We start from the raw sequence: 27514 nt of genomic DNA, 5'->3' as shown, positions 1-27514 counted from the left end.
ATCTGTGAGGAGGAAGGTGATCTCCGCGTCTTACTCTTCCGCCATCTTCTCGCCTCCCTTCAGCCCGTGCTTCTTAGATAGTCCCCCCACTCCCCAAGTGTGCAGGTCCAACTCTACCACACAGGGACCTCCCCGAATCTATACCCCAAGTTACCCTTTCATCCCTTGAAATTTATCTTCCATTAAGTTGCACAGTGTTTTTTACACCTTCTCTTTCTAGTTATAGATTGTAAATTTTCCCTCTGCTGAGTCTTGTAGCTGGCTGACTGTTTTTCATTATATTTGTAGGGCTCAGGCAAAAAAAAAAAAAAGACAATTCCTTTATTTGAGAATCCTGACATTTATTAGCATAATAAAACTCTCAAGATGAGATTGCAGTTTTCCAGACAGTAATTTCATTTGCAGGACAACTTACAAGGAATTTATTTTAAAGCCAGGTAAAACCTAAAATCTATGAGACGTGCAGGAGGTGCAGGCCCCAAATAAAAGGAAATAAATGTATTAGGCATGGAAAACTCAGCTGTTGTCTCTCACATGTTAATTAGGGGTGACAGGAACAACAGCTTGCGGAATCAGGTTCTCAACCCATCTTGGTCTACTTTCAAAGCTGCTTTGGAGTGAGAACTTTCTTCTTGTTAGTTTCTTCTAACACCTTGAAAATCATCACATCGTATCCCCCGACACGTCCCTGCTAAGCATGAAACTGTTGCTGCTGTTAAAGCGTTTGTCATCAGCAATACCCTCCATTTGACAGAGCTTTCGTATTTATCATGTAACTGACCTGCCAAAAGGCCTAGTGATGGCGATATAGAAAATTCTCTTCTCAGTTATATTGAACTTTAGTGAGGTTAAATAACATGAACAAAGTCACATGGTTGGTAAGTAGCAGCCAAAACTCTAATTTGATTCCTCTGAGTCTAATGGAAAGAAGGTAATTTTAATAATAATAATAATAATCAGGTTTTTAAGCACTTTACAGTTCAGAAAGCAGGTTCCCTCCATCATTTTATTGCATTCATTCAGGTGCCCTGTGAGGCAGGTAGATAGGAGGGAGGACATGGAGTCAGCATGCAAATTTGATAGTATTGAGCACGTTTGTATGACGGGTTCTTACCCTGGCTTCCCCAAAAGGCTGAGCCTGCAGCAGATGCTTATGTGCTGCTGCTTCACTTAGGAGCGTAGTCCCAGGGGAGTAGGAGAAGGAGAAAGGGGAGTGAAGCAGAGAAGGAGGAAGAACACACAGGAGGGGGTGGTACTGATCTGGCCACTGCTTAGTTTCATCGTGACTAGTTGCTCAGTCTTGCAGGACTGTCTTGATATGTCTTACATGTGAAGAACTGCCTCTCAGAACAGTCCCTCCAGCAGGGAAGCGGAAGGGAGAAGAATTGATCACCATCCTCTGTCTCCCATGGATCAAAGGTTCCCCTCATGGGGAGTTAACCTCCAGGCTCTCCTTGGCTGCATGGTGCCTTGATGCCTCTGCAGTAACAGAAGAGAGGCCCATAGCACCATATGAGGCAAGGCACCATTGGCCGATCAACACAGTGGGAGAGCCGTGCAGATCTGGTTTCAGCGGTGGCAACTGGAGTGAAACAAGTGGCCAAGGTGATCTGAGGAACAGGTGAGGCAAGGGGTGGAGTAGAACATAAGAGATGCTTCATACAACTATCAAGTAAGGTAACCAGTTCATTGATGGCCACAGAGTCCATTCATCCTTTTACTCCCACCAAATACAATGCTGCCAGCATTATTATACTAGTCAGTTTCAGGGTGAGATTTGAACCCAAGTCTTCTTGATTCTAGAGCCTAAAATAATCCCATGGTAACATGCCATATACAAATATATATCTATATATATATATAATCCGTAAATGTAAAATACGAGTATGTACAAATAGACACCATCGCTGAAAGTTATTGTTACTGGGAGAGTCTTCTTGTTAATATGAAGAACATAGTATAAATGGACAGTAGAATCAAAATCAAAAGAAATAGGAAGGCAGAGGTAATCATTTGAGTAACCTGCATAAACAGGACCACATCCTAGAAAGCAAAGGCCTTATCAGATGTCTACAAGCCATTCTTGAATTTATAATTCCCCCTGGGACTTAGGCATATCTGTAGGAATACATGAAACCACTGCCTCAATATTGCAAAACCAGGGCCAAGATATGATTCCAGACAGAGGAGGGATGGCAGAAGAAGAGGGAAATACGAAGGCAGGGCAGTATCAGTCATCTCTTCTGGAAGCTGGGGCTCAGAAGCCTTAGGTAATTCCAATGATAATATCAATGAGAGTGACAATGAATATCATTTAAAACACAGTATCTATGCCTTCCATATAAATCCTTTACAATATTTCTTCTCTAATCTCCATGACTTTATAAACAGTGACAAATAGAAAATAACTTACTAGAAACCGTTGCTGATGAGTGTTGGAAAACTTTCAGAAGAAGTGCAGTCATCCAACAAACATTTATTGAATGTCTACCATATGTTAAATTCAGAGTTCGGCACTGGAATTATTTGTATAATTAAAACATCATCCTTGTATTCTAGGAATTCAGTTTAGGGCAGCCATGACAAAAAGGCTTCATCTTCTGAGGTTGTATCTAAATTTTTCAGGAAAGAGTTGCATCAGCTATTAGCAATTTCTGTCCTGGGCACTGGGTCAGGAACCAGCAGCACATACACCATATATTTCACATTCCTTGAAATATACTAATCTACTTGTCCCTCTGGATGGTGGTGGATCTTCCAGAAGGCCATAAGGATTTGAGCTGGGAAGTTCTTGAGTTCAAAAACAGGATGCCCCACGCAGTCCAATTGAGAAGGGGGAAAAGAATCATTCAAACAACAGATGGTAGTCTGGTGGGCTGTCCCTCTGTCCACAGGGTTCCTGCAGCAACTCTCCCCCTGAAACAGTGATAATTTCCTCCTAAAAGGGAAAAAAAAGGAAAAGTCACTTATAATCAAAAAAAGGAAATAAAGGTCCACCAGAGAGAGACCAGTTCGAGATAGAAAGACTAAGAATATGTATCTGCCTCCTCTGCATTCAAATTTATAGAAATGGCAGGGAAAAAATTGCTTTTAAAAAGAAATAAATCCATAAAAGCATGGGAAAATAAGGAGGACTACCAACAGAGCAAAAATGTTGGAGCATACTTGAAAACCAAAGGCAATACAGGATGAGATTGTCAGAGGAGTAAACATGGGGCAGGGGCAAGAACAAGTGTCAGTGGGACAGGATGGGGAACTCCAGGTGGCAGAAGTCTTTGCCTCAGGCAGGTCAGGAAGTGAGGAGAGGCACGCAGTTCCTTGGGAAACCAAAGAGATCCAACTAGTTCAGACATCTCCACGCCCAAAGATGAACTACTCACCGTCAATTCCATCCCTCACTTCATGAACAGACTGGATTTGGGAAACAGGGACTATATCCACGGATGAATAAACAGGAATTTCAAAGTTCAAAGATCCCCTCAAAGCCCCAAATTTATAAACATTTAAGGAAGATCATAACCATAAAAGAAAGATGCCAGACTCAACAATCGAAATGACTCCCAAGAAAATATCAGGTTTATAAAACAAACAGAGTCTTTAAGAGATGCGTATTAATCTCCTCACTGGAAGAAGAAGATAAATCATCCATGAAACAAGAATGGACTATTATAAAATAAAAGAACCAGTTAAAAAACCTGGAAATGAAAGGGATGCCCATTTAAGTTAAAAAAATTTTTTCAGTAGGAGACCTGGAGAGCAGAATGGACGTAACTAAAGAGCAATTTAGTCGCCAGAAGAATTGACACATCAATAAGAAAGAGACATCTAAGTAGAAGAATGGACAAAAGACATTAACAGACAATTCACAGAAGTCCAAGTGGCCATTAAATATATGAAAAAATCCTCAGCATCAGTGGTAATCAGAGAAATACAAGCTAAACAACAGTGAGATACACTGGCCATCTTATGGGAAAAAACTAAAATGACTGATAATCCCCAGTATTGGCAGTAGTGTGGGGAAACAGCCTCATATAGTTTTGGAAGAAGCATGAATTGGCGCTACATTTCTGGAGGGCAATCTGGCAGATCTTTTCAAAATAAAATGTGCTTAGTCTTCTATCCAGCAATTCCAGTTTGAGGGATCCATCCTATAGAAAGACTTGCACATGTGCCCAAAGTGACACATGCAAGTAAGTCTCTGCAGCACTGTGATCACGAAAACCTGGAAGCTACATAAGTGACAAGCAAGAGGAGGATGGAGAACGAAATTGTAAGATACATCCATACCAAGGATGCGGTGCATGCGTGGACATGAAAAGATCCCATAGACGTATTTCAATAACAGCCAGCATGTCCTGATAGCTTACAAATGTCAGGTATATTGTTTTAGTGCTTTACCCAGTGATATCTTATTGAAACCTCCCAGTGACCCTGAGAGGTGAGTACTATTCTCAAACCTACCTTACTGAGGAGGAAACTAAGGCCCCAAATTTGAATAGTTGCCCAAAGTCACACACAGTAATGAAGTTGGGATTTAAAACTTGGCAGCCCGATTTCAGGGACCATGCTTTCAAAAAATACATTCTATGATATATTAAGCAAGTTTTAAAAAATCCATTTGCTAAGCTCTTGGTAAAGGATTATCCAATTTGTGTGAAAAATAACAAAACTATGGACAAAAATTTTGTTATATACATAACAAAAAAAATTCATGTACATAAATTTCTACATTAATGCCCAGGAAATACCTGGATAGGGATACAGCAGACTGGTAATCCAAGATGGAGGATGAAAATGGGGGTTTGAAATGAACAAGACTTTTGCTTTGTATTGTATTTGATTTTTCTTAGAATGTAATCATAAATTAATTATGTAATTAAAATGTTAATTTATAAAAGCTGACCACCAGATCTACACAGGGGTATAGACAAGATCTCTCTTTAGTGTTAGAAACTCAGTTGCCAGCCTCAGACCCTACATTTGGGAGAGGGTAAAGACCTCCAAAGACATCTGGTCTAGCCTTCCTACGCAGGAACCTGTCCATAGCATCTCTGAGAGACGGACATTCACCCTTCCAGGGACAAGGAGATCATCACTGCTCAAAGCAGCTTGTATTGGATAGAGAGAGCACACAGCGTGGTTTAGAGGAACAAGCATAAGCTTTAGACGCAGACAGCCTGGGGCTTATCTCATGGATCTAGCTGGTACCAGCCATAAAAACTTAGACAAGTTACTCAAACTCCCTGATCTTGGTTTCCTGATCTATGAAATGGGACTAATATGCCTCCCTCCCAGAGCCATGGTGAAGATTAAATGAGAACATGGATGAGAGCAACAGGTCCAGCGATCGACACAGAGAAGGTCCCAATATCCACACACCCCTCCTTCCTCTTTCCTATAGTTGTTAGAAGGCTCTTCCTGATGGAAGTAGAAATCTGCCTTGATCCTGGCTAGCCTAGTTTTCTGAGCAGTCCTCTCCTCCCAGCATCTAGGTATTTGTAATTGGGTGGTTTTCTATGTACTTTACTTATAAGTTCAAGTTAAGAGCTGCCCTAGAGCCCTGGGGACATCCATGAAGAAAAAGTAATACAAATCCGAGAGTCTCTATTATAGCAAAAGCCGAGTGAGGCAGTCAAGTAATTCTGTGAACACTTCTATGCCTGCAAAGCTCAGGGAGATGTGGGACCCCTGAGCTGCCACAGCTCTGTCTCAGGGAATCCTGAGCCCCACCCTTCCGGGTCACCGAGCTTCACCTCTGGCTTTCTCCCAGTTACTACTAATGCCAACAGCCACGTTAACACAAAAGTTGTTTCTTTCTACATACATCGTTTGGAAGAAAACCTCTTTCACAATGTGAGGTCCACGACAGGGGAACAAATAACAAAAAGCGTTGTGGGAAACAAGAACATGCATACCACTTCACAGTTACAGGGCGCTGTTAGGTACAGCCCCCCGTTTAACACTCACAGGATCTGAGTTAAGTATTATTTACATCCATTTGCCCGGTTAGCAAACTAAAGCTCAGTGAGACTAAGGAAGCTGCCTGAGGTCACACACACACACTAAGTGGCAAAGCTATAGTTGGAACAAGAGGCATTGTAACTGAAAAGCTTCTCTAACCACAGGGTTGCCTGCCCAGCTTCAGCTAACTCGACGAGGCTGTCGGAGGCCTGCCTAGAATGTCCTCAAGAGGGACACCCTGGAAAAAGCTGGGGGTGAGACATGGGTTGGACAGAAGGCAGGTCAACCAGCCCCTAAGTGTTGACGGTATGGAGCACTCAGGTACTCAAGGTGAGAAGCGGCTTGGAGACATGGGTTGGAGGTGCCCGCATGAGTAGAGGGTCAGCCAGAGAGGAGCGGTGGCCCCAGAGCCTGGTCCAGACAACCTCTGTTTTTTTCTACCAGTATGGTCTGGATCCCTGTGACCCTAAGGACCTTCTGGGGCTCCTTGCTCACTCTCCATCCCCATCTCTTAGAACGCCCACAGCCTGCCTCTCCCTGCCCACCCCCATCAGCACCCCTAAGAGGGATACCTTGTGGAAATCAATGAGATCCGTGAGCGTTGCATGGCGATTGGTGTCCACTCCCAAGAAGCTGTAAAAATCCCCAGAGGCATCCACAAGAAAATGCTTGAACCCTTTCTGCAGGCGGTAGGAGAGGGTGTAACCCCAGATTTTCTCACTGACCCGGACCAGAAATGCACCCTCAGTCATATTCTCAAGGAGATCTTCGGCATCTTCTCGGCTGATAATTCCTGGTTTTAAAACAAAAGAAAAAAAAAGAAAAGTCACCAGATTCTGCAACCCCTTCCCCAGCCAGCTATCCTCCCCAGATCATTCCTGCCCCTCAGCCTTGGTCAAAGGTCTAGAGAAGGGAGGGGCCTCAGGAGCTGTTCAGCACTTAACTTATTCTACTGAGGAGACACCTTGGCCCAGAGCAACTAGCAGTGAGCCTGGGGGCAGAGTTGCTACTCGGACCCCAATTTAGCACGCTTTCCCCCAAATTAAGCCACACTAATTTGGATTAATTGGGTAAAACTGGGTAAGCAAAGAATTAGTAATGAGCTGAAATTATAGCATCTACCGATTACAAATACAAGTCAACAAGAATTGCCCTGTGGAGAGCCTTAAGAGTACTGCTTTAATGACCAGACCAGAATGACTTACGATTACTGCCTCGGTTATCTCTCTGGTACCCATGAGTGAGCACCTGAAAACAGTATTTCCTCTTAAGGAGTAAAAAGACTTCCTCTGTCTACCTGTGGACACCAGGCAAACAGTTTCTTAATAGGGGCACATAATTAAGCTCCACTTCAGCTCAAAAAACAAAACGTTCTCAGGTTCTACAGTCCTACACAATGTGGTTTCACCACAGTATGAGAGTCAGGTCTGGCCTTGGAGGTGTTTGTACATCAGGGTCAATCCCCCAAAAGGCTCTTCAGGAGCCGCTCTCCTCTAGGGAGTGAACGAGAGGCCATGTGCCTGGTAGGTCAGGCCCTGGAGGGGGCAGCGGTGGGAAGAGGAGGGGGGGTCAGGAGACCTAGATGACCTGCCCACCTCTGCCCTCACCTGCGTATGGGACCTTCAGCCAAGCCCTCAACTTCCGCAGTGTCCTTTGACGTTTAAGTGACAATCTTAACCTACCTACTTCAAGGGTACATTACGACTTTCAAGTGAGACCAAGAATTGAAAATAATTTCATAAACAGAAGAGCTATAGAAATGTGGGCTCCTGCTCTCATCTGTTATTTGGGGGAAAGGTAAATTGCAACACAGTGTCCTCTTATACACCCACTTGTTGACCATCTACATTCATTCAGCGGGATTATTTACTGCCAGTCACATAGCAGAGGGTAGAAGGTAGGTGGGCTGCTCATCACCATGACCCTGAAGGCACTGCACGCTGTGACTTCCCCCCACTGCACCCCTGGTGCCATTGCCATGCTTCACTGTAGGGACACTCCCTTCCCATATCTTTCCTACTTAACAGGAGGTGTGGCAGGACTTCCTTGTGCCCAAAGCAGAGGACACAGAAGCAACCACACTGTCACATGTCCCCCTTTTAGGACAGCCAACACAAATGGGGTCCACCTCTTTCCTCCTTGCCCAGGACTTATCAAGAGGCAATCAAGCCAGCCACCCCCTCCCCAACCAGGCTGTATAAGCAGAAAACCAGGGAGAGAGAAGGAGAGAAGAGGGTGGGAGGCACTCCCACCGCAGGGTGCCCGAAGAACCCACGTACATACCATGCAGGAGGGAGGATGCTCCTTGGATGGCCTTGGTGGGTTCAGCCAGAGAAGCAGGGACAGCCAAAAGAGGACCAACCGAAAGGGCATGCCCAGGGTTTGTCAGAAGACTCAGCACTGTCCCTCACCCACCTCCCTGGCCCAATACCAGAGGACCTAGACCCTAAAGGTGTCTAAGGCAGGGAGGTAAGTAAGGGGAAACAGAGACTGAGCCAAGGGCTGGGAGAAAGAAGGACCAGAAGATGTCACCACTGTCCCAACTCCAAGTACCTCAAGCTGAAGCCCAGCCTAGACTTGGGAGTTGGAGAGGAGGGGAGTGTTAACAATGGGTGGGAGACTGAACAAACTTAAATATGACTTGACTTTTTAATATGCAGAAGTGACTAGTAACCCCAAAATGACAATGCCATGCATCTCTGGCCATCTAAAACCCTTGAAGGGTTTCCCACTGACCTCTGTCTGGCAGAGTCTGGCTCAGGAACAATGGACACCAGGCTCTGAATGTCCGATTTGTCCCAGCTGACACTGAATCCTCATTGAAGGATTCCTCTTGTCTCCCAGGAATCACAGGCTGCTGGTCACCTACACTCTACCTCTGTGTGGGTTAGAAAAAGATGTCCTTCTGGGTGGTTGAACTAGAAGAAGGTGCCTCTCTGGGCCAAAATGGCTAAGCTCACTTTTCTGTATTTCAACCCGTTCTCCCCCAAACTAGCCCCCTTGGCTTCCCTTTACTCAGTATACAACTTGCTTAACCCCATCAGGAAATCATTTTTTATCCCAGGAGGCTGCTAGAAGGTCCCACCTTTGGACTTTCACGATCTTCGGTCCGAACTCTACGGTATATTAGTAAAGTGGCTGGGAATAGCTCAAGGACAGAGCCTGTGATGGCCGTGGGAGTGTTCTGCTCGGCATCCCTTACAGAGACACCCTGCTTCAAGGAGCAGCAATGCTGGTGAGCTGACAGCCTCCAGCTGCTGGCCCTTCAGGATCCACTGTGCACAGGGGGTACTGTGTGCCTGACTCGGGCAAGGGGTACTATGACGGAGCCCCGGGGGTACCAGAGCTGCCATGCCTACCCAACGTGGGACTCCTCTAGCAAGCAGTCTTTCCTCAGCAGCTTCCCATCAGCCTGACCAGTTCTCTGAGCTGCATTCCCATATCAGGCTCTTCCTCCCAATAATCTGTCCTTCCTTCCCTCTGCTTCTTCACAGGTGTCAGACCTGTACCATGTTCAGAAGACTCTCCCCATCTGTCCTGCTCTGTCTCCCCTTTATCCTTCACAGACATTTCCTCCCACAAAAGCTCTTGGACTTCTGCTTCTGGAAGACCTGAACAGACACAGAGATCTTATCTTTGTATTCCAAGTGCCTGGAATGTTGGGGGCTTGTTTGGAGCAGTGACCATGCACATGGACTAAAATCACAGCTCAAGGACTTGATCAATAGGTGGCCTTGGGCAGGTCACTTAAGCCCCTCTGAAACCCAGTTCAGTGACCTCATCTCTTAAGTGGTACTGATTATAATACCTACATCATACAGTTGTTTGAGAATTCATTACATTAAGGCATGAAAGTGCTTATCACACATGTGAATGTGCCTGAGAACATAATGGCTACTCGATACAATGTAACTCATTTGCACTGGATACACTGAGTACACTACACACATGTTAGTGTTGGATGTTACCTTGAGCTGGTAGCAGCAATGGTCATAGTACTGCCAAGCTGTGCTACCCACACCCCGCACACACAGTCCTCTCAAACAGAGGCTGCTGAAGGTGACTTCCTCTGAAGGGGACCACTTGGGTCCCTGGGCCCCAGCCTGGGATATTCCTGGGAGACTCTCCAGGTATCTCAAATAGTAAGCATCTGTGAACTCTGCCCCCTCTTTGATACCTACCTGGGAATCAAAATTGTAATTTGGACCAAGACCAAAGGTGATACAGCCTCATAGTTCAGGATGGCAATGAATTTCACAGAAAACCTGACTCCTAAGAGAATTAATTGGTGGCTGAGGGCCGTGTAGGATGATGCTGAGGAGAGGCCATTACATTTTCCTGCCCCATTCACTCTGCTCTCCATCGCTCTCTCTCTTCTGGATCACCTCGGAGCCAAGTGTACTAGGAATTAGCATTAATCATATCCCATCCCATCCCGCCTCCTCTCTGAAACACTCTACAACCTCCTGGCCAAGGAAAGAGGGGAGGGCCTCACCTCACCACTTCTGGCTGGGGAGTGAGCTCACCATTGGGACCACGGAAACTTTCTAACTCTGCTAATGACTAGGAGCTTCTGCTGAGGGATATGGCCTTCAGACGATGTTGCTCTGGTAACAGGGTAAGTTGCTCTGGAACGATTATTGGAGTATGCAGCTACACGTTCTTTCTGAGCCAATTCTCACCCCCAGACAATAGGAAATGTCGTTTTTCTGTAGTTTTTCCAGAAACACTTTCTCTCCTTCCTTCCTTCCTTTTTTCCTTTTTCCTTCCTCCCTTCAATAAATATTCATCAAGAACTCTCTAGGAACCAGGTCCCATGCTGGACACCTGGGAGTCAGTATTAAATGAGAGACAATTCCTGCCTTCCAGAATCTCTGATTCTGGACTGAAATCAAGATTAGCAGAATTTTTTTTAAGGGCGGGTGGGGGAGGGGTGGTGCTCGCTGTAACCAGTGGCGATAAAGGCTATAGGGCGTGGGCTCAGGGAGGCGACCCACCCAGCCCTGGAGCCCAGGGATGGAAGCGCCAGTTAGACTGAAAACAGAAAGGTTAAAACAGAGAGGCAAGGAAAGGAGGGCAGTTTGCAAAAGGAATGAGCACATGATCCTTTGTGGCTGGAGGGAGGGCTAAAGTAGGAGTTGGGGGGAATTGCCTGACAGTCCAGTGGTTAGGTCTCTGTACTTTCACCGCTGAGGGCGCTGGTTCAATCCCTGGTTGGGGAACTAAGATCCCGCAAGCTGCGCAGCGCAGCCAAAAATTAATTAATTAATTGATTTTATTTTAAAGTAGGAGCTGGGCAGTGGCAAGATGTGTAGAGGCTGGCAAGGGTCAGGCCCCAAAGTGCTCTCCATACCATTAAAAAGGATTATGGACTTAATTCTGAGGCCAATGGGGAGCTACTGATCTTTCCTAAACAGAAGAATGTGAGAATGTTCACGGGTGGAAAATGGATTGAAAGGTATGGATTGGAGTCATACAAGCCAGGGATTTCAACTCACTGCGGGCTTTTCCACCTAATTGTTGCTTCACAGCTCCATTTCCACAGTTGTGACATTGGTATCCAGCTCCCAAGCCACTAGTCTACCAGAAACGGCTTCTGTTTTGAAGCAGAAAGGCAAAAGGATACACCAAGGGTCACATGAGAAGCCTTCTATCAAAGCCAGCACTGGGCAGTATCTGGGGACTCAGTGGCCCTCATCTCATTTAGCCTTCCTAACAACCCTACCATCGTCAGTTCATAGCTGAGGACACTGAAGGTCAGCAAGAGAAGTGACTTACCCAAGGTCACAGAGCTATTAAGTGGTGGAGCCAGAATTTGAACTCAAGTCCTCGGACTCCAAGTCCAGTGCTCTTTGCTCTACACCAAGTTATCTCATGCAGAGGACAGCAAGTGCTGTGAAAGACACAAGAAGGAGGAAATTAATGAGGCCTGTAGAAGTCAGGGCAGGATTTATAGAGGCAATGAAGGGGTATGGGAAGTGCACCTTGAAGGCTGGGTAGATGCTAGGTGAGCAGAAAGGATTGACGATGAGGTGAAAGGAGAGAAGAAGGGGTAAGTGAGTAAAGCGTCACAGTGAAGACTAAGAATGACACAACCATGGAACATTTATATAAATGTGACATAAGTTTAATCTACGTCTCAGGAGGTTAAGAGACATGGAGAATGGAATGAAAGGTCTAACACATGTATAAGCTGAATCCCAAAAAAGAGAGAGGAGAATGAAGAGGAGGGAATATTTCAAGAGTGAATGCTGAGAATTAGTCAAAGACACATAACAGTGAAATGGCACAAAGCTACTCAATGTCTCATTTTGTCAACCAGAGAGAAAAGGCAGATTACCTGCAAAGAATAAAAAATTAAACTGATGGTTGACTTCTCCGTTGCAACAATAGAAGCCAGAGGACAATGAGATAATATTTTCAGAGTGCAGAGAAAAAAATAATGGTGTTTAATGAAACTCTTTCAAGGTGAAGGGAAAATTAAAGATGTCTTCAGAAAAAAAATTTTGAGATTTGACTACTAAGAAAATTCTAGAGGATATATTTTAATTAGAAGAAATATAATCCTAGACAGAGAATCTGAGATGCTAGAAGGAATGATGAGCATGGCTACTGTAGGTCAATTTAAAAATACATATTGACTTACATTAAAATTGTAAGTTCAACATTAGTGTATCTATAATTATAATTGGTAAAGTCAAGATTATACATTGTGTGAACAGAATGCTGTATAGAAACTATGTAAATTATTTGTCACCATTTCATGCAAGTGTGATTATTTTCTAAGGGCCTTCTAGCTCTGGTTTTATGAAACATGTGAATGTAGTATTTTCATCAATAAAGTTTAATACACTAAGCATTAGTTTAAAATTTGAATGAGAACAATGTTAGGTAGATATGAAGTTATTTACCACATGTTGTAATGATCATGTTTTGAATTTATTTCAATATGCAGTATTTGAAAAGTGTCAATACATAAAGAAAAGGAAATGAGTGCAATTAAGTCAATATATTTTTAAAGCAATTTTCATAATTTAGCAGACATTGCATCTTAATATAAGTAACTATTAAAATCGTGTCCTTGTGAAAAAAATAAAAATAAAAATATATATTGACTTACAAAATAATAATAAGAATGGGTAATTTGAGGGTTTGAATAAGATAGAACCATAATACTGGACAACATCTTATCAATTGAGAGAAGGGTGCTTGGAGTTTAAAATATCTGTTTGTTTAGGAAGAGGGTAAAGATATATATTAACTTTACAATATATTAAGTATGCATGTTAAATCACCTGAATTAACCACTAAAAGATAGGCATTGTTGTTCTGTTGTTCTCCAAACAACAGAAGTGGGAAAATGCAATGAGAAAAAAAAATTCTTTTCCGATGAAGTGTGAAACAAGCTAATAACTGAAAAATAAATACCCTATAGTTCCATTTATATTAAATTGAAAAACTCACGAAGCTAAACACTCTAGTGTTTGGAGATCAATATATAAACAATACATGAAGCAAAGAAATGATGGACAAAATGCTGAGGATAGGGATCGTATCTGGTGGAAGGAAGAGGGCTGCCCTAGTGAGAAGCACACAGGGGCTTCCAAGGATTGGTGATGTTTCCACTCCTTAAGTTTTCATTCTGCCCTGCTTTTCACCAGGGTCAGCGGCAGAAGCAAACAGAGGTGTAACCTGGAAACTGAGGCAGAATCCCAGCATACAGATGGAGGCCCTCGATGGGGACTAAGGGGAACAGGGCACTGGACCTGAGCGGGCCCACAGGTCCCTGATGTGCCCAGGGCTTCTCGGGAGGTCAGGGGCAATCCGACTAACTGCAGTGCCCTCTGTGGGGACACTGCCCAAAAAGACAGGGCCAAGGTCAGGGGACAGAGGCCCTTCAGGGCAGCAGCCCCCTTCCCCACGGTTGCATCAGGCGAGGGTGAAAAGGTGGGGCAGGCAGAAGGGAACGTGTACGCTGGCACAGCAAAGAAGCCCAGGCTCCCATCACCCCCACATTAACATCACAGGCAGGAGTTTGCAGCCAACACACCTGTGACGTGGAGCCAGCTGCTCCTGACTCCTGTCTGTTACTGCACCTCGAGCACAATTCCCGAGCATTCTTCCTGCCACTTCGCCTAATCATCTCCCTGGATTCCACGCTCTCAAACACCAACTACTCCACGTTCGCTATCAAAATATTCAATATTTGCCCCATCGGTGCTAACCGGTGGCAGCCCCAGGAAAGGAAAGGCACTTTAAGCATACTCTCAAAAGACCCTCTGCTCTAATGGACCCATAAATCCACATGTTAGCAAATCCTAAAGCAGACCCGGGATTCAGTTCCCAACCCCTCCGCCACCTCCGTACCTCCGTCCCTGAAATCGTTAGCTTGGAATTGAACCTCAGTAACCAAATGAGCTCCTTTTATTTCTGTTAGAGCTTCTCCCTGAAAAGAAAGGCAGGCAGGCCGGCCAGACAGGACGTTTTACTTTTTATGGGTCTCAATTTATCTGACATGCATATTTCTTAAAGCTTTCACCAAAGCTACACCTCACCGGACAACAACTCCTCCATTACCTTTCTCATTCATTTTTGTGACTTTCCTTCCCCTTTCTTATTGCCGTACTTCCCAGATGGTATCATTAAGGGGGCTGGATTATTAATCGCTTCATTCTCAACAGTTTCTCAGAGCATCCTAAAGCCACAGAGATTGTGATGAATGAGTTCAAATGCCTTCATTTTTTATAACTCCAAATGAAATTTAGCCACAGTTAACTTTCGAGACAAGTGTTTCTCTGGACAAGCATCTTGGTTCCAGATATATTATGCACAAGAGGCACCATTCCACGCCCATGACTGCCTGCTCCAAGCTGACATGCCAGGTTCAAATCACTGATGCCGCTGTTCATGATATGGTTGCAACCACCCAGCAAAACGACTTCTGAAACTGGCTACACAAGGATCCTGTGTAGCACTAACCTCAACTGGAAGCACAAATTCATTATTTGATTCATACCAGTCTCACTTACTGTGAGTTCCACTAGGCCGGTTATTCTCCTCAATATGGTGGACATCAATTGGTCTTGCCCACTCAGGACCATTTGCCCTTCTTCTGGCAAGGGAATGGTGAGCTTCCTTTGGGAGGCCAAACCATCCCTCTCGGTCTATACAGTTGCAATGGGATGGACTCTTCCCTGCTCTGGGATGGTCATGTGACTCAAGCCTAGCCAATCAGAGAGCTCATCCCTCTGGCCATGGTGATTGGTTCAGGAGTGGGCATGTGACCAAACCAGAGCCAACAAGGCAGAATAATGGGACTAATACCAGAAATTATTTGAGAGAAAAGTATGCCCTATCTTCTGCTGGATTTGAACCTAGGAGAATGAACGCACGCATGCAACCACAGGCTGATGCATTGCTTGAGAATAAAAACAACATGGACAGCAACAGAGCTGAGAGATGGAGAGAGGCCAGTTGCTAAAAACTTAAGCTCCCTGGATAAAGCAAAGCCTGAAGCTGGCCTGATGTTTGGGTTTTGCCAGTCACATAAGCCAATAAATTCTCTTTTGAGTATACCAGTACGATTTTTTTTCTGTTAATTGCAAGTGAATGTAAAGGCCATGAGGGGAGGGAAGTTGTCAGTTTTGTTCACCACCACATGCCCTGTACTTAGAACAGTGTCTCACGGACAACAGAAGCTTAATATTAATAATCAACAAATGATTTAACTGCCTTACACAGGGAGCCTGCTCCCTGGTGCCCCTGCCCAGGGAATTCAACAACCCCAAACTCTGACAACTCCGTTTTACTCCATTTACTGCATTACTCCATGAGGACTCCATTTATTGCATTTATTGTGGAGACTGGGATAGCATCCTTCAGGAATTCTCTGGGAGGCGGCCCCAGCTGCAGGAGGAGCAGACGCTTGCCCCAGCTAAGAATAAGGCATGGCAGCTGAAACAGCTGGCCCCACGGCCCAGAGGTTAAAGGAGCAGCCATCTCTTCATCCTCAAGGAGACATCCTGGACTGGAAAGGAACTGACTCTCCTGGGCACTGCGTGCCGCAGGGCAGTTTCTTAACCTTTGGAGTCTCTAGTTCCTTACCTTGAGATGGCAGCAAGGCCACAATGCATCACAGATAGGAGCATGGACTGTGGAGCCAGACCACCAGGGTTTGAATCCCACCACCCCCACTTACTAACAGTGAACCGCAGGCAAGTGGCCTCACTTCTCTATGCCTCAGTTTCCTCATCTGTGAAATGGGGCTAGTGCTAGTAGCAAGCACACAGTGTTATTATGAGCATCAAAGAAGTTAAAGAATGTGATGTGCTTAGAAGAGGGCCCCACATACTGTAAGCACCATGGACCTAACTGCTAGTATTATTACCTCTTCCAGAAAGTTGCGCAAAGGGTAAATGAGATACTGGATGTTTGATATTTACTGGACACAAAGCTAGCACAAAGGAAATGGTCACTAAATTACCGGGCAAAACATAAAAGCCAGTGTGAGCCCACACATGAGGCCAACCAACCACACTTCGTGGATATAGACCAGTGCACACCTGACGGAGGAGTGGTACCAGGTCAGGTACCCCCTGCCCAGGGATGCCACCAGTCCAAGTGGTGCCTCTGGGCACCTCCAGATAGACACAGCCCCATGCAGGGGACAGGGCCTGGAAGCAGGGAAGAAGGGGTTGGTGATAACTTCATGAGATCAGAGAAATTATAGAAAAATAAAAGTGCATTTTCTTTGTACTTAAATAAACTTGAAATGTGGCTACACAAATGTTGGCAATGCCTTACTGTCTGCAGGGGGCTGACAGTATATTTGTCATGATTACAGGAGAAAACACACGTTAATTGCAAGCCATGTTGATCCCCTGCAGGAAGTGTTTCCAGGAGGTTGAATCCTAAAGCAGGGGACACCCTCCTGCCCCGTGCACTCCCGGGGGCTGATGAGGGGGAGTGTGAGTCACAACACCCAAAAGCAGCATCACTATTTTAAACGAAAGCTGTAAGCAAATGACACTGACATGTGAATGTATAAAGAACTTAATTACTAAACAGAAGGTAATTTGGGTCTAATAAACTTTTAATAATTAAGCATAAGTGTTACATAAGTCATTTCCAGAAAGCTTCTCAACTACTGTAGTGACCGTACTTTATTCTCTAGCAAATGTCAAAGCCGCCATATTTGTTTCTCCGATAAACAGAGAAAGAAGAGCTCACAGTGGGAAGGTGGGAAGAGAAAAGTCGTGTAATCTGATCTAATCCCCATCATACCGGACAACCCACGCTTTCACTGTCTTGACTGAAGAGCCATCTGGCCTCTGTTTACACATCCCAGCAGTGGGTGCTCCCATCTCCTGGAGGTAGTTTATTCCATCTCAGGACAGCTAACTGCTAAAAAGATGATCAGACTGAACCAAAGTCAGCACCTCGTGATTTTCACCAAGTGCTCCATTTCTTGAGGCCGCTGACCTTGAGGACATTAGTGGTTTGAAGACAGCAGCTGTGCCAGCCACCCCAAGTCTTCCACCTCAGCCTCATGCGTGTCATCACAAAAATGGGAGGCCAAGGGCTCTGGCATGAGCTGGAGCCCTGGCTGCCAGGGCTGGGAAGAGCTTGGGGCTGGGGATTGGTGGGAAACTAGGCTACAGGTCCCAGAGCAAAAAAATCCTAAAGGCAGTTTCCTGGGTCTAACCTATGATAGAAGCTTCCCGGAGTTAGCAAGGTAGGAGGAATCTCTTGTAACCACCAGAAATATGATGAGACTGTCAGAAGTATATTAAATCTGTTACAGCAACAGAAATCAAGTTTATTGTCACTCTGTGCTTCTATTTAATCCCGATAGAAAATAAAAAATCAGTTCTATCAAATCCAAGCCATCTAGGTCCCCCAACCCCTGTCCCTTCCCACACATTTTAGTTACCCACACCTGCGCATCAGAAAACAATCTCAGCAAAACATCCCAACTAAAAGTGTTAGGTAGGCAAGACACAAAGGGTCTGAAATCAGAAACACGGAATTATAGAGAGCAGAAAGGAAAGAGTTACAATCTTGGGAACAGCATTAGAGTCGATGCTTTCCTAAAGCAAAAAATAATTTCGCTGTTCTTTGTAATCTTTTTTTGACACCCTATAGCCAGTGCACAATTCTTTTAAAAAGGAGAGATTCCTTTATTTCTTAGTTGGAACAGCTTAAGCAAGAACTTAAGAGAAAAGTAGGTCAACTGACCTACTTTTTTTCTTTAGAAATGTTTGCATTTGGGATCAGAGTTGGTGGAAATTTTCCATTCCAAATTCTGCTCAGGAAAGGAAAATTAGCAATCTGACTTGACGAGATGGATCGTGACATGCTAACCATCCTTCCAAATGACCCATGTGTTACCCCTCACAGCTTTTAAGAAAATTTCAAGATGGGTATCATATTTATAATGAAAAAAAATTCAGACTTTTACTTTTTGTGGGGAAGGCTAAATATGTACCGTCTTCCTTTTGTGAACAGTCGTTTGATGTCATCTTTCTCTTTACTTCCAAGTGATAGCAGTGGCATACCCTAAGGGTATGAAGCCACATTTACATGCTTCAAATCCCGATACGCATCTCCAAAGACATTTATTCCATGTAACAAGTGGAAGCATTTAGTGCAAGTTCTGAACACTTTATAAACATCATACATGTAATCCTTATAACACCACCACTACTTTCTCTACCCCTGGCTTCTTCAGTCCTTGCTTCACATGGATTTGGTGCCTGGGTCCACAGCACCCGGGTCCCCCATTCTGGCTGCCACCTCTCCACGGGTTCCAAAGCCTCACGTAGTTTCCTATCCTTGCACTGATCTTGAAAGCCGAGGACAAGAGCCTAGCTGGCTCACTCTCTCCATCTCAGCCCCAGACACTCTAGCCCCTGAGAGTGATCCCAAAGACCAAACAGGGCGCTCCCAGATTTCCCCTCAAGCTGGGCCAGGAGACCAGTGGCAGCTCTGCTCTGGAAGGCCCACGGATTGAGGAGGGGTGAGATTTAAAAGAAAGAACTCCCGCCGTGCGTAACAGAAGTTCAAGTGAATATACAGTAAGGGACTGTGAATCCAGAGGAGGCACTTTTTCGCCCCAGCGCCCTGCCTGGCTAGCAGCATATTCAAGGGGCCACCAGAATGGAGGAAGAAAAACTGGGGTCCAGAAGCCCTGCATCTTGTCCCAGCTCCCATGCTTACTGCTGGGTGAATAAGGGTGATTTCTCAAGCTTTCTGGTCATCAGCGTCATCATCTGTAAAGGGCTAACCATGACCAGCTCAAGGAGTTGAGAGCACCTGTTAGATGGTGCACGTCAAACCACTCTGCACGTCTACACAGGCAGGCAAACACACGAGACTTCACGGCAGCATCCGATGATGAACACTGATCAGCCAGTTCAAGCCTCTCCTGCTCTGTGCAGCTCAGAGAGGATGTGCTGTCCCAGTGCATGCAGTTGTGGGGGACCGGGGCGGGGCAGCGAGCGAGACCCCATTCCCACTCAGCCCCGGCCTCCCCACTCAGCCCAGGCCTCCCCAGGCACAATCCTTCCCACCTCCTAGGGGCTGCCGCCCTGCAGGACCCCTGGAAGGGTCATCCAGACGGGGTGCCCACTGCTGTGCCTCAGTTCCTGGACCACAAACAACATCCGTAATAGGGACACAAATAAGGCGAAGAAGCACAAGAGTCACTGGGAGAAGAACACCTCACTCCACAGCCCGCAGACTCCCGCCCGGGGGCCTGCTCTGTGGCCAGCCTCATACCCTGGCCAGCCTTCCCCATTCTCCTGACCGCCTGAGAAAACTTGGCGGGTCCTGGGGCAATGCCAGCAGAATCACACTGCATCCCAGATGCTATAGGGAGAGAAAGCTCCCAAGGGCCCTCGGGCCGCCCATCTGAGGAGTCCAATAGCCGTCCCGCTGCCCAACAGTAGCTGCAACCATCTTTCTTCTACTGAAGTGAAATGTGTCTCTTGAGAACTCCCAGCCCCCAAGCCCCTTTAATAATCTCCCTTTCTCCAGACAGGACTCCAGAGACTGGGGAGTAGTGGCTCTGTTCCCCCCTTCTGCAAGACAAACATTTCCCCAAATAATCACTAAAAATGACTGCTATGACTTCTACACTCTCCCCCCTCCCCCCTTCAAAGACATTCGGATGCGCTGTGGTCAAGAGCAAGGTGGACAAGGAGCCTGAAGGGAGGGACCCATCCTAGAACCCTGCAGCCCTGGGACCTTCAACACTCCTCTCCTCCACGTGTGCCCTGAAGTCGCAGCATGGGGAGGTAGGAAGCAGTGCCCATTCCACTTAGGAGCTCTGCTTTGCACGGAAAGCCACCCCCCAGCTGCTGGACCCCCGCAGGCTGCACCATCTACATGGTGCTTGTCAGAAAAGGCGTGATGTGAACACCCTACCTGAATGCGGGACGGGCCATGAGGAGATCCACTCCGGAGCCCCAGCTCCACCATCCACTGCGCAGCCGCAGTCCCCGCCAAGCCCTAAGGGCCAGTCGCAGACAGCCAGTGGGTTGCTGCCAGGACAATGAACCACGGACCGAGTGTGACTGTTTTCTAGACTGTTTTCTTTTCTCAGGAAAAGAAATGGGTTCTGACTGAGCCAGTGTTCAGACAGAGGGTATTCTTAATAGTTTTAGAATTTTTTTAAAATTTTTAGAATTTTTTTCCCCCAAAGCCCAGCTTATATGCACTAGCTTTTCTCAGGAGTATTTTTGTATACCAGAAGTCTCTCTTAGAACCGCTGGAACATAACAGTGAACCGAGGAGAAACGAGGAATGACTTTAACATTTTCTCTCTCTTTTTAACAGAGGGGAATTTATCAAGAACCCTGTGGTCCCAGCGGGAAGCCAGTTCCTCCTTCCCTCCCGATCTGTGCTCTGAGCCCACTTCCCCAAACTGTTTCCCCAGGGAGGTGGGGTCTCTAGTGGCCCACCTCAGTGCATCAGCACTCACGCCAACGGCTCGTTACGGTGGACAGAGCACATTTGTTGGCTTGATCTTCATACGTATCCTGTGGAGTCAATGTTATCATCACAGATGGGGAATTTAAAGGACATACCCAAGGTCACAGAGCTGCTAGGTTCTAGAGGGGGCCCCAGATCTTCAGAGCCCTTGTCCACATCGCTCTTTGGATTACACCTTGACACATCCAAATATGTTTGATAGAAGGGAAGAAAATAGAAGTCACAGTAGTCCTTTTTAACCTGCATCTAAAATCCATCTAAATTAACTAGGAATGCTTTCCCCAGGAAAGAAAAGATTTATATTGGGATTGTGATCGATTGCATTATTGGCTCAAATTCTCCTCCCCTCCCTGTCTTCATACCCTCTGACACATGGCTTTGCAGTTCCTCACATGAAAGGAGCAGAATATTTTTCCCAGCGCCTCAACTCTGTGACATATTGTGGCCAATGGCACGAGGTGAAAGTGACAGGGTGCTGGTTCGGAGGCTAGACTTCTGGAACCTAGCATGCTGCCACGTGCTCTCTGGTTCCTGAGAAGAGCATGCCTGGGCTAGCCTGCCAGTCCCAGGAGGAGCCTGAGAGCTACACGGAGCAGAGCCGCCCCAGCGAAGATGCCCAGCCAAGACCAGCTGAGAGCAGAGCCCCAGCCAACTTGCAGCAGACTCCCTAACAATTAGACTGTGGGGCAGGAGGTTTCTTCTCTTGTACAGATTAACATGGGGGAGTCCCACCAAGGATGCTGTAGGGAATTGCTACGTTGGAAGAGAAGTTGGACCATACCAGGAGTTCCAGACTTCGGGATTTTAGGTATAAGTAAAAAGTGTGGAAACCAACATGGGGCCGCTCCCTTTTTGCTTTCCTGAGCAAAGGCAATCTATTAAAAAAATAACTACTGCTTACTATCACCATCAATTCATAAGAGATAGGACATTTTAACACTAAAACTGAGGAGAGGATATCATCTTCAAGTACAACACAGTCCTTTTCAAGCAAAGATAGTTGGTCACCCTCCATGTGTGAGCCTTTTCCTTTCATCTTGTCACAGATCAATGAAAACTTCAACACATAGCTCTGGTCCGTGGATTAGCAACGTTCCTGCACGCTTTATGGTGGAACTGTCAGAAGAACACGAAATTACCTAAATTTCTAGACTTAAATCATGGTTCTGTTTCTTCTGTGACAATATAAAAATTACACGTCTTTTTCATCAGGATAGAAAATAAAGCTAAAGATAAATGTAAGCGCCTCTGCCGTGCCCTCTCCGTTGGCTACCACAAGTGCAGCAGAGCAGCCAGTGGTTCTGACAAACCCCAACCGTGACAGAACTTTTAAGTTGCACTACGCAGGTGCCCAAGACGCTAGTTTTGTGCTTCCATGATTATGATAATATACGAATGAAAAGGAAAGCAGCGATGCAAATAGAACCTCTCACAGGGGCTACAGGGACACATAACAGGGACAGAAGTTAGAGGCAGGGAATCCCCGGGACCAGCTCCCGGGACACACAGCTAGGCCAAACGTGAACGTCAACTGTCGACTTTCTGAGCCATAAAGAGCTACCCCATCCTTCTGTTAGATTTGTGGAGGCCCAGGAGAAGGAAGGGGTCTGAAAGTGGATGGTGGTCCTAACAGATTCTATTATCATTCCAAACTATCCATACCACAGATGCCAGGCTGGCTCTGGCCAGAGAAATGTGAGCAACAATGGTATACGTCAGTTCCAGGCAGAAGCTCGGGGAGCCAGTGTGTCGCTGGCCATGCCCCTCATTTTCCCTCTCATGAGATCACTGGCGTTTCCAGTAGAGGCAACTCCTTCTGTCTGAGGCCCAGGTTAAAGTTCACGACCAACTCCCACTGGGCATGTTACATGGGTAAGGAATGAGTCTTGGCTGGCAGACGTCACTGAGACTTTGGGATAATCTCTCACTGTAGCATAACTAAGCATAATCTGGCTGACACAATGGGGATGCTATTGAGGTGAAGAACTCAACATCAGTGGCAACAGAGAAAGAGGGTACCTTTGTCTTGGATGCGTTTCTCTACCTGATCCCTGAGCAGGTAAGAAGCAGAGGTGAGGGCTGAATACAGAGATGCCTAAGACACAGGGCCCTGGCCCCTTTGAGCCCACGGCTAACCGGAAAGGCTAGCCTCACCTCTCGTGTGGCTGGGTTTTCTCATTGCTCCCAGACTGACCTCACAGAAGACGCCTCTGAGGAGCCCTGGATGGCCAAGGAGGCTGTGAGGTGAGGGCGGTAGGCAAGACTCATGTTCATCCCTTCCCAGCAGAGAGGGCAGTGCAAGTCCAGAGCCCTGGGGCCTGCAGTCCCCTGGACACCCGCTCACAGATGTTGTGCTTGGTCTCTGACCATCTCCATCAAGGTCACTCAGTGTTTCAGCACACGCCCTGGGGAAGTCAAAGCTTGTGCCTTGAGCTCAACACACTCAATGAGCAAAGGAAGGACAGACATGGGACCTCTCTCTACTCCACTCCCAGCAGGTGAGCCAGGAGCGCTGAGCCTTAGCCTTGGGAGACCGGCCAGTCTCTGTGGGGCCGGAGTGGAATTAGCAGAGCCCGAAGTCCTTGACTCCTCTGGTTGTGGTGGCCCTTCAGGACCCCGCACCAACCCCAGAGGGAGGCTGAGATGTAGAAATGATCTGCCCCAGGGATCCGGAAAGCCACCCTACCGTGGAACCAGGGGGCGATGGCTTTGGTGCTCCTCTCAAAGCCCGCTCGGCGAGGCAGCTGCTCCTTCTTGAACCAGCAGACTATGACTTCTCTGGAGACGGGACACAGGGGCCGCTCCCAAGTCCTGCTGAGACAGAGACCGAGTGTGGGAGAGCCCGGGAGAGAGCGGGAGGGCGAGAGGGGGGAAGGAAGGCGGGGGAGGGCGTGGAGACCACTGTAAGAGTGAGCAGTCCTGAGGCCCACACTCACGCCTGTGGAGAGGATTCAGGGAGTCCAGGTACTTGAAGGCACTTTGCAGATCCTAATGCCCCAGCTGTTATTGTTTCTCCCAAAGGAAAACTGTTGTCACTTAGTTTGAAAAAAGAGCCACGCAGGTGCGAGTGTGAAATAGGATAGGAGGCGATGTCTGAGGGAGAGACAAGGCATATTTGCCCTCTAGAACGGCCAGGGCATAAACATCAGCATGTATGAAGAAGGATCGTAATGTAATAGGAGCAAAATTATTAATACGTGCGTGTCCTCCGCCCTCCCCAAACCCGCACTGAAGAGAACTCTGGTTTTGCCCCTCCCCGTCTCACCCCCACCCCCACCCCTGCCGTCTAAGGGGACACCTGGCTTGGCCAGCTAGCCTTCCATGTTTTATGAGGCAGAACCAGGACAGTGAACAGCCTCAATCTGCTCTGGAAACGGCTGAGCTTCACCACCAAGAAGTAAGAGGGAAAAGGACAGAGGAAAGGTAGAGGGGAGGAAAGAGTCGCTGCATGGGCTGACTTTTGACGGAGGAGCAGATGTGGAATTGAAGATCCTGGGAGGGAGATGAACAGGGGCACTTGAAGAAGGTCCGAGTAATAAATTAGATGCTTTTTGATATTTTCTCATAAGTAAGCCCAGATTTTAATTGTTATACTGTGGCTCCTGAACGTATATAGAGACGGGGCCACGTGAGACCCCGCTGCACTAGAGCCACACTAACGTGAAGCCCAGTAAGGGTCTGACAGCACATTCTCCATAACAACACACACCACTCTGTGTTGGGGTGATATGCAGCGAGATCACATTGCACTGCTGTATGGGATGAAAATAGAGCTTCAGCAGACTTTGGGCCCAGCTTGAACAGCCACAGCTTTTTCACCCTTCCACCTGAGTGACAGCAACCTGGCAAATTCTCACACTGTCATTGCTGTCTGTCCACCTAATAGCACTGGCATTTAGAATTCACCGCCACTGTCATCGTCTCTTATGAAATAAACGTCAGCACGAAGTCACGAACTCTTTGCATTTCCCCTGCACCAACAAACACTTTGATGCTGAGCCCAGCACTTCCTGGCAAACCCCAGAACGAGCTCCTATTTTTACTTGCCCTAAAATGAATCCACATACACATACACAGTAGTGAACACTGTAGATTTTAGAAAAGATGCAATAAGAAAGACAGAGGGTGAGGTTCCATTGAACAGCTTAAAGCCATCATCAGTGGAGTCTGTTCTCCAAACCCCTTGCTCCCCACTGCCACCTCTGCAGGCTTTTTTTAACACCCCCTCCAACCAGCTTTGCTCCTCTGTATCCGCCCTTGAGGATTTCCCTCTTCTCAGGAACCTCAGGTGCTCTTCCTCTTTATGAAGCAGCACACTGCAGCCCTGCCCCAGCCTCTTCCTTCACACTTGCATTCCCCGATAAATAACTGTGCTCAGGGGGAAAAAATATCCTCTGGTTTCTAGGACTCATTCTCCTGAGAAGGCAAGAGGAGGTTATAAATAACAGCAAGGAAAATTCGTTCACTCTTGTCCCTCTGTTTCTAAGCAGAGAATCTGATTCTCCAGAATATAAATGCTAGGACCAAGTGCTCCAAGAGGCCACCTGGCCAGAAGCCTCACTCCTGCACCTGGAACTCTCTCGCATCAACAATGTGTCTGCCCCCAGCATCATCGGGCAAGCGTGGGCTGGCCCGCCGGTGCCAGCACCACAGTGCTGAGGGCAGCAAGGCCACGGGGACCTGTTCCATGGGGCAGCCACAGGAAGGAAGCTGATGCATGGCTTCTGGTGCCTGGGTCTGCCGCTCCATCTGCATGGTCCCTGGTCCCCCTGATCCACCCAAGGCAGCACACTGCGGCTGTCACTTCTCCTCTACTGACAGCCACACACAGCGAGCCTGGAGCCAGACTGCAACACAGTTCATGCAGCTCTGTCTTCTGGGCCTGAAGGACAAATTATATGTCTCCTTTAAAAAAAAAAAAAAAAAAAAAAAGCACAAGAGGAAGAAGGCTTTTCTAACTACGTCTCCAAATCCAGGAAACATAAAAGAAAATCTGACCTCATAAAAATAAAGAACTCCTGCATGACAGAAAACATCATCATAAAAGTCAAAAGACAAATGACAAATTGAGGGGAAAAAATGTGTATCACAATGAAAAGCATCCCTAATATTTTCCCTAATATTTAAGGAGTTCCTAGAAACAGATGGCGAAAAGACCAATAACACAATGAAGAGGCAGGAAGGGAAATGAACAGACGGAGAAATACCGAAGGCCCTTAAACATATACAAAATACTTCATCTCACACATAAATAGAAATGCAAATTTAAATTTTCACTGAGATATTATTTCTCACACAAAACAAAAGTCTGACAACATACTGTTGGCAAGGCTAAAGGATGAGAGTGTTCATTGGTACCAACCCTGTGGAGGGCAAGTTGATGGTAACTATCAATACTATAAGTGCACGTAGCCCTTAACCCAGTGGTCCCACTTTTGGGAATCTCTCTTGTAGATAATAGTTGCATGTTTATAAAATTAATGTCTACAAGGTTACTCATTAAGGGCACTGTTGGTAATAACCAAAGATTTCAAACAACACCAATGTCCATTAATAGAGGTTTTGAAAAATAAATTAGAGCACAGCCATGCCGCGGAATACTATGCAGCTGTAAAAAGAAAACTAAATAAAAATAATCAGGTAAGAATCGATATGTAAAGACCTCCAAAATTTATAGTTAAATGGAAAAAAAATCAAGATGAAGAACCATGTGTACGATAGGCAAACTTTTATGCAAAAAAAAAAAAAAAGAGGGAGATACAACTCTTCACCTTGGCAGTTGCAAAAAGGAACTGGGAGGACACATAAACTAAGAACAGTGGTTCCCTGTGCGGGCAAGAGGGAACTGAGTAGATGGACGGCAAGGATGGGCGTCAGCCTTTTCTCCATGTATCTTTTTAAACTTTCTGGTTTGTGAATCATATAGATGACAAGGAAGGAGGAAAGGAAGGGAGGGAAAGAAGGAAGAAACGCAGATGTCAGTTCTCCCTAGCCTGCAGGGAGAGGGAGGGGGTTTTATGAATAATCCTAAATCCCAATTAAAGCAAAACCCAGACAACCCTCTATCATCTGGGGCTGAATGGACTCTTCTGCAGGTTTATTGTGGTTCAGGGAGAGCAGGCACTCACCCTCCAGCCTCTGAGCCCTCACTCGGGCAGCAGACAAGCAGCAATAATGAGGAGGGGAACCAACCTGAGGGCTGGCCTGAGGTGGGCACAGGCGGCAGGTGGAGAGGCTCCAGGCAACCTCTTGATCCTCGGTCCCAGCAATCATGGGCAGTCAGTCACCTGAGTGCCCTTGCCAAACCACTCATCAGCCCAGTGTGTAAGGACCCTCCTGCACTCAAATGCATTCATCTGCAACCGGCTATCAGAACCCGGGATGCACCAGCATTGCCTGTGGTTACAAAAAGCAGCAGCCAGTTCTGGTTCCAGGCTGCTGGGCCACATTTAACCCATTTGAGGTCTTATATTACAAGTTGTTAACCTGGGGTCTACAGATCTTTAAGAGCTTGAAATTATATGCAAACATTTTGGGGTATTTACATATGTGCATTTCG

At 46.4% G+C, this 27514-nt stretch overlaps 1 protein-coding gene across 1 annotated transcript in view; it reads right to left on the bottom strand.

Moving 5' to 3' along the window:
• Window positions 1-331: 331 nt before the first annotated feature.
• The window catches only part of SH2D4B (SH2 domain containing 4B), a 58385-nt gene continuing 31202 nt past the window's right edge, over window positions 332-27514 (bottom strand). The window contains exons 6-8 of the mRNA XM_055081223.1: window positions 23642-23766; window positions 6534-6754; window positions 332-2938 (exon numbers count right to left, since the gene is read on the bottom strand). Coding sequence (XP_054937198.1) covers window positions 2846-2938; window positions 6534-6754; window positions 23642-23766 — 439 coding nt within the window. The 3' untranslated portion in view covers window positions 332-2845. The remainder of the gene's footprint in view (window positions 2939-6533; window positions 6755-23641; window positions 23767-27514) is intronic.

This window comes from Physeter macrocephalus, chromosome 20 (assembly GCF_002837175.3).
Source record: "Physeter macrocephalus isolate SW-GA chromosome 20, ASM283717v5, whole genome shotgun sequence".
In the NCBI taxonomy this organism is placed as follows: Eukaryota; Metazoa; Chordata; class Mammalia; order Artiodactyla; family Physeteridae; genus Physeter; species Physeter macrocephalus.
Note: the sequence above shows the minus strand (reverse complement) of the source record. Positions and strands in the feature narration are given on the sequence as shown.